At 33.4% G+C, this 7,981-nt stretch overlaps 1 protein-coding gene across 1 annotated transcript; it reads right to left on the reverse strand.

Annotated features, from left to right (window-relative positions):
• Nucleotides 1–3,968: 3,968 nt before the first annotated feature.
• Nucleotides 3,969–6,905, reverse strand: LOC131876264 (probable disease resistance protein At1g61300). Its single transcript, XM_059221167.1, has 3 exons — nt 4,866–6,905; nt 4,644–4,769; nt 3,969–4,370 (listed from the first exon to the last, which is right to left on the reverse strand). Exons 1-3 carry the CDS (start codon nt 6,903–6,905, stop codon nt 3,969–3,971), a joined length of 2,568 nt encoding a protein of 855 aa, XP_059077150.1.
• Nucleotides 6,906–7,981: the final 1,076 nt, after the last annotated feature.

Here is a 7,981-nt window from a genome sequence, read left to right on the forward strand (position 1 = left end):
TAAATATTTGTTTTTTTAAAACATAACTTAATTAAGAACAACCGGTAGTTCCAAATTGATCTTCCACCTTGAAATATCTATCAATTGCATGAATGATTCTCGTTGGGTCGAATTTGATGAAAAAACATGCAAAATTGAGGTGAAAACTAACCCAAACTGATGTTGAACTGCTGAAACTAACAATTAGGTTCTGTTATTTTGCGGTGAAGGTTTCTTGAAAACTACAAACTAGGTTTACACAAAATTTAATGAGTTTATTTTCCTTGAAGTCTTCTCATTTCTATGTAAACATCGCAAAAACCCAAATCATAAATTTTCAGATATGATTGAAACACGACTGCTGCTTTTAAAAACCTTTTTACACTTTGTTGTCTTAATTAAGCCAGTTAACATTTGATCAATGAAAACAGGCCACCAAATTTAGCTATAGAAAAATTTAGGTAACATCGTCATGCTTGGAGTCCTAGGTAACATTCTTATTGTTAGTCATCTTTAACTCTTCCTCAGGCCTCAAGTGAACGGTTGACAATCCTTCTCTCTCACAAGTTTTAACCTTGTTTATATTTGTTTCCCACTGATTATGAAAATATATTTGTATGAACCTTATCATTAAAATCTGTGCTAATTGTGTTGAGAATATTTTGAACTGCAAATGGGAGTGATCACGTTTTCTTCATCTTTGGCTCATTGGATGTTATCCTAGGCTAGAATAATTTGTAAGTAATCAAATTTTATATACATCACAACATTTTATCTTCAATCTTCAACTAATTAAGGTCAAAGAATTTTTTGGAATCATTTGTGTAATTTTGATACTATCAAATATGCAGCATTATCTTCAAACTTATCCCTTATGAGTGTAGAGATTTCAAAATACACACAGTAATATACTTTGAACAATCATTTTCTATATTTTGAATACATAAATCGTAATATACTTTGAATAGTCATTTTCAATACTTTTTTTAGTGTGTAGCTTGTACATTGAGACTATATGCAATTTGTCAATCCTATCTACTTTCTTGCCCCCAAAAGATCGTTCAAAATATATTAGCCAAAATCTGGTTGTTGCTAATGTACTCTCCATCATAGGAAGCTATATAATCCATTAATTAACTTAAAATCACAAACAACACCTTAACATAAACACTAGTCAAAAAATTAGTAAACAAAATATGTAGTAATTGAGTACACTACCCAATTGCTTCAGTCCTTAAAGGACATTATCAAACCGAGTACTCCATCCATCTTTTTGGTTTTAGACTTTTTATTAATTTCAGTAGATACAAGTAAAACAGACTCTCAGTTTCTATGAGTGACATCAACAACAAGTTGGGTTATTCTTTCAAGCTTGACATTAACACAACAAAACAAACACACAACTATTCTTGTAGTCCTTGGAAGTAACTTCGTTGCACTACAACCCTTGTTGGTTTTGTCCTTCCTTCTGAGTTTTTCTATTCAAATACCAAAAAATGTGCAAAAAATAACAACCTTGGAAATTTCATGATAACAGGTGTAGCATAGAAAAGCCTTAAACATGGGTAGATTGAGTACATTGAAAGAATTATAAAAAGAGACAAAAATGCAAACAAGAAACTTGGAATTGTTTTAACACAAGTATACAATAATTATTATTCATTTAAATTGATTACATGATGTGATGAATTGATCTAAGATCAAATATAAAGAATGTATTATAATTGTTTCATTATATAGAGGTCTTAAACACATTTAAAATTATCTAGAAACTTATCATGCAACTCTATATGTAAATTACAAACACAAAGAATTATCATGTAAAATTTATTTTGAAAAAATCTATTTTTAACCCATGCAAGACTATAGTTCTTCTCGTGTGATGTGGGACTAATTATAACTTATTCCAACATTCCCACTTAATTTTGATCACTAATTGCTTTAAAACAAAACTGAATATATCTAATTTTCCGATCTTCTCTTCATGATCACTTGTTTTGTTTCGGCTCAAATTGAATGGGTGACAACTACGAAAGAATCATCTAGAAAAATTGAACTTTAAAAAGGATTGTATACCCACTTTTACAATTACATAAAAGATTGAATGAAATACAAGTACATATTTATATACATGTATTCTCTTATACTTTGATATTATGTTGCAAAGTTAATAGATTGTCTATGCTATATTAGCTAAGAAAAATGACTCAATTTTCTTATACATAATTTATGTGTCACATATAGACAAGTAAGTTCAACGGATCAACGAGCCTAGATTGGCATTTGAATTAGAGTTTCTTTTATTTGGTAGGATAGCCTAAACTAGCCATTTACTAAATATTCAATTAATCCAAAAGATGATTCTACTTTATTTAATAACAAGTAAAACAAAATAAAATATTTATCTAACTATCATCTATCTTAAGATCGGATAGATTTTTTTTTAATAGGATCATAGAGAGGTATAAACACTTATCTATTTTACAATGATAGTTTGATAATATAAATATACTTAAAAAAAAGGTAGAATGAAAAAAATATAATTTACATTGAATAACAAAATCCCTATGTTTTTGAAGTTGGTTTGGGATTCTTACCTAAACCTTGTTGTTATAAACATGAATCTAATGTGGGGTTGGGATGCTCATTCTCATCAATTTGTTTCTCTAGCCAAAAGGCTCTATTTCAAAAAAGGGATTTCTCTTTTTTGGTTATGGTTGTCTCATGGCTTGTAAGATCCTCCCTCTTTTTGCCCAGTTGGCTACTATGTAAAAGTTTGGGCCTCTCTCACTTTACCTAGTCTTAAGCTTAATTCTAAATATTGAATAACAAAAGATTGAATTAAAATTCTAGTCAAGGCTATAGTATTGAACAATGTCTTGCCACATGGACTAGTCCTAGATTGATTTATGTTGCACATGGTTTTATTCCATTGTCGTGGTTTGAGATTGATGCAATAGTTGAAGATTGACTTGCCTTTTATCTTGTAAAATATACTTGAAATCATTTTGTGTTAAAATGTAGTGTATGACTTTCTTCGAGGTGGGAAGTAAAGAGTTTGGCTTATCTTAGATGCAAGTCAAGTTCATAGAAGGTTGATGTACATTTTTCTAGACAAACTAGACAATAAATGCAAGAAGATGACGTTTGATGATGTAGAGATGATGCTTTAAATTTATCTGTAAGGGAACTTTTAAAATCTCTCTTGTGATTTTCAAATTCCAATGATTTGCATAATTTTTGTTGACCAATGATTGTCTATAAATACATGTTTCTACCCATCCAACTCAATCATTTTGGTGTGTAAATTGATGATATAACAACTTACTTTTTATAAATTTTAGATTAAGGGTACAATATAAAATTTTTAATTATATACATTAGGTCAAATTGTATGGCACAAAATCTATAAATAACCAACATAATATACAAGATGTTTTTTTCCTAATAAATTTAAATTATATTGTTTTATAGATCAAACTAATGAAAATAAACAAATTGCAATCTAAAAATTATAGGACATATACGAAAAAATTATGTAAAATTCGAAAATACAAATGCTTCTCTTTAATAAGAACAAAGATAAAGATTTATCTTTAAATTAAGTTGAATAAAGTAGAACTCATTGTAAAATTGATTTCAATGAAAAAAAAATAACTTGTTGAATAAGTATCTTGAACACTAAAACTCAAAATGATATACAGTTTGAGAAATGTAGATTAAGTCACATCATATGACTTAAAATACAAACAAATTAAAATTATATAATATTAACAAAATTAACAAAAGACTTTTTGAAATACAAAGAATTGTCAAATCACAATGATAAATTTGTAATATATAATATTATATAAAACACGAAAATAGAAACATTAAGTAGAAACCTTTTTTTTTCTAATTACATATATTATTCTTCTGAAATAATCTACAATTTATATTTGAACATAATATTAAAATTATTTATATACCACTACTTTGAATGAAATAATTCAGAACAAATAAAATCGATTAATGCCAGCAAAAAGCTGAAACATCTCACTACACCAAAATTCACCGTAATAAAAATGTTCACCCTGCTGAAGAATATCATGGTAGCGCTCTTTTGATGTTTGAGTTTCTATCATAGATAATGTTATTGTTTGCACCTTAATCTTTGTCTTGATAAAATTTTCTTCCTCTGCCATCACAAATAGAACCTTTGAACAACCATACACTCTTACCTTCTCTACACTCTTCAAATTCCAATAACACTGTGGTAGCCTCTGCAATGCCTCACAGTTCATTATTGTCAATGTTTTAAGTGAAGGCAGTGCTCCTTCTTCCACTATTGGCAGCTGCTCCAGCTTCCTCAGCTTCACCACTGAAAATACCTCCAACTTAGAAAATCCCCCCTGCTTGCCAAATTCCTCAGGAAATTTCTCAATGTTGGGGCACTTAACGATATGCAGGTGCTTTAGACTTGGAAGATTGTGCTAGTTAGGTAGTTGTTTCAACATGCCACAATCAACCAAACTAAGATAACCCAGATTTTGAAATTCACAAAATGTATTTTCTATCTGGAGTAACTGAGGACATGTTAATAAAAGTTTTCTCAATTTTGACATGGAAATTATGTCTTGTGGTAGGCTTTCCATACCCGTCAGATGAATACATAGATATTCCACCTGCTTCATGGTTCCCAACATTCCTTTCTGAATTATCTCGCCATTATTATGAAGCCCCAACCTTTTCAGTTTGTTTAGGGTGCCCAAATCACTAATTGGAAGCCGATCCCTCCTGCACTTGTTCCACTGTATATTTCAAGAAGCCAATGCATCCAGGTACTCCAGGGACGTAAGGCGTGAGATCCCATAAGGCATGCACTGCAGATGTTTGCAGAAACTAACGTCCAACAGTTGTAGAGAAGTCAACTTAGAAATGCCCGACGGGAGTTGTCTAATATCGGATCGATAAAGATCTAATATTTGGAGGTTTTTAAGAGCAGTGACAGAGTTAGGCAGTCTCTTAAGTGGCACAAAGGATAACCCGAGGTAAACTAAACGCTTCAAACATCCTATGTTTTTTGACAACGACTGGAGGGCAGTCCGTGACAAATCCAGGACCCTGAGAGCGGTCATAGTCCCAATCACTTCTTTTGGAATTTCCGTCAAAGAAGGATTGGAAGAGAGTAGCAAGGAGCGGATATAAGGAGCTTGGAATTCTTTAGGAACCCTAGTCAATCTGTTGTCTTCTAAAGAAATTCTCATATGTCCTGCACAATCGACCATAGGAAACTCCTGTAAGCCTTTGCTTGCCTGCAAGAAGCATTTTTCTTCCTTCTCAGCAATTTGTTGTGCTAAGTCATGTAGAACATCATGTACCGTGAAGCAGATTACATTTCCGTCATAATCCTTCTGGATTGGTTCAATAAGGCTTCGATCCGCTAACAGAATGACGTATGTGTCTCCGATTTGAAGAGGATCCCTCCCGGCCACCAACCCTTCTCCAATCCAGTAGTCAATAGCATCATTAGCATAGATGACATGACCTTTTGAGAAAGCAGCAAGGCAGAGGAAGCACAACTGCAAGGAAATGCCATAGCCAGCCACGTCGGCCAAAGCATCGTAGCTTAGCCTCAACCTGCCATAAAGAGAGCGTGTAACATCATTCTGCAACTTCTTGACCGCCAATTCCCATTCATTTGACAGAGTGACGCTTACCATTGCCTTCCCAATTACTTTGATGGCTAACGGAAGGCCCCCACACTCCTTGCAGACAGTCGTCGCTATTTCGTGGTCAATGCTCACCGGCAAAATTCCATCGCTGTGTGGAAAAGCATAGAAAGAAAACAATCTCCAACCGTCATCCTCAGTCAAATCTTGCATTTCGATGAGTGATGAAGGCCGGACACCCAACTGTGAGAGCACACTACTATTTCTGGATGTGGCAATGATGATGTTAGACTTGTGGTGTGGAGAGTGAGGCACACACAGCTCCTCTAACAGCGAGGCAGCACTTGTTTCCCAAATATCATCTAAAAATAGGGCAAATTTGTGCTTTCTCATGCATTCATTCAACCAGATTTTCACATGGTCTTCCTCTCTACTGTCCAATCTTTCATTTACTTGAACAGTTATTTGTTTCACAAGATCATCTCGGAGAGTATTGAAAGATGGATTCTGTGAAACAGTAAGCCAAATCATCGAATCATTGCGAAAGAGACTTTGTACCTGGTCGCTGTTGAAGACTCGTTTGAGTAACAGAGTCTTACCGGCCCCACCCTTCCCAAGTAGTCCTAAACGAGACACATTTTTGTGCTGCTGTGAATCGATCAGCTCCATAAGTCTGTTTGATTCAGAATCCTGTCCCACAATGACTGCCTCCTCAATATACTTCTTGTTGGAAGTGGCCGAATAAATGGATGGAAAGACATCTCCAGATGCGCTGGCCATTGCTGAAGTACTATGATTAAGATAATCCAATCTCTCTTTAATCTGCTCAAGCACTTGCCCATTCGCGACATGCTGCTGCAGTTGGTGCAGAAAAGAAATGGAAGGCGTGGAGGCTATATGCTTTTCTATATTGTCAAAGAGGTGCCTGATCTTTCTGCTCGTTCTGTAACGAGAAAAGAGATGAAAGTATGAGCGTACAGTGCAGTGTTGGGCCAAATCAGATGCTTCCTCCAGAAGGACATTCAATTCGTTCAACCAGCTGTTGACTGTGGAGGGCAAAGGATGGTGAGGTGACGTACTCATTTTGCCAGAGTTCAAAGCTTTTCGATACTCCTGCAATTCCACATTCATTGCTTGAATTCTGGGAAACAGAAGTTTGAGGGCATCCAACTCTTTCTTGCATCGGATGGCAATGTTGATGTGATGGATTATCTGATCCCAAGCCTGCCGAATGGCATAACCAGCAAATCCAGTGATGAAGCCAGGTTCACCCATTTTGGGGACACCTTCCAAGAAAATTGAAATTCTAATGAAAGCGTTTTACACAGGGGAAATATAGAAAAATAGCAGTGAAAGCATTGGCGGGAGAAGCAGACTAATCTGATTGAAATTTAATTTATAGCTTCACATATACCTGAATAGCTTTACAACAGTTTATATTTCATTTCACTTAGTAAAATTGGTAAATATCTTACTTAGTAAACATAGAAAATTAGGTTCTTTTACCAGGCAAAGCATTTTACACTACCTTTTGAGTAAAGCAAATTCAATTTGACAACTTTTACATGCATTTCCGTGCTGTGGTGCAACATACACTGGCAATAAGATGATAGGCCAAAACTTCAAACAGGAAAGAGAGCAATGTGAAAGGGTGATAATGGTTCATAAGTCAAGTCCATGAACCCACCGGCATCTCACTATTGATTTTAGTCCGTGAATAGACAGACCAAAAAAAGATTTATTTTGATTTGGACATGGTTCTACCTGCCCCTTTGTACTAATTTTTTTTTTTGTTATTTTGTTCAGGACTTATTTAATTGATTAACTCAAGTATCTAGGGTTTTGTTTTATAGATAATGGCTCATAAGTCAAGTATCTAGGGTTTTGTTTTATAGATAATGGCTCATAAGTCAAGTATCTAGGGTTTTGTTTTATAGATTAACTCAAGTTAATCTACAAAGTAGAACTCTACAAAAATTAAAATGATCTTATTTTTATAGGTTAATGAAAAAATGTAAAAGAAAAGTAATCATGTTTTGTTACTGTTGTTTACGTACTCTTTCTTTATATAGATTTTTTGCAATTACTATTCTTTTATTGTATATTATCTTTATTCAATAAAACAAATTAAAATATATATTTTCTTAAGGAATAAGATTAATATATATTAGTTTGCATGTCAAAAAATTTTGAGTTATGTGTTTGGGATTTACATTTAGGAATATTATTCTAAGTTATATTAATCTAAAAAAGAAAAACATATTGTATATGTAATTAGAAATGGTCTAAGATTTGATTGCATCGATGTCAACATCTTATGATTTTGCATATTGTTACTTTGTTATATTGAT

The sequence above is a fragment of the Cryptomeria japonica genome, chromosome 5 (assembly GCF_030272615.1).
Source record: "Cryptomeria japonica chromosome 5, Sugi_1.0, whole genome shotgun sequence".
Taxonomy (NCBI): Eukaryota; Viridiplantae; Streptophyta; class Pinopsida; order Cupressales; family Cupressaceae; genus Cryptomeria; species Cryptomeria japonica.

Coding starts and splice junctions, on each gene's coding strand:
- LOC131876264 (XM_059221167.1), bottom strand. CDS start 6,905: ATGGGTGAACCTGGCTTCATCACTGGATTTGCTGGTTATGCCATTCGG. Junction 4,770..4,865: donor CTTCTCTACAACTGTTGGAC/GTTAGTTTCTGC, acceptor TGAAATATACAG/TGGAACAAGTGCAGGAGGGA. Junction 4,371..4,643: donor TGTTGGGAACCATGAAGCAG/GTGGAATATCTA, acceptor TTTGGCAAGCAG/GGGGGATTTTCTAAGTTGGA.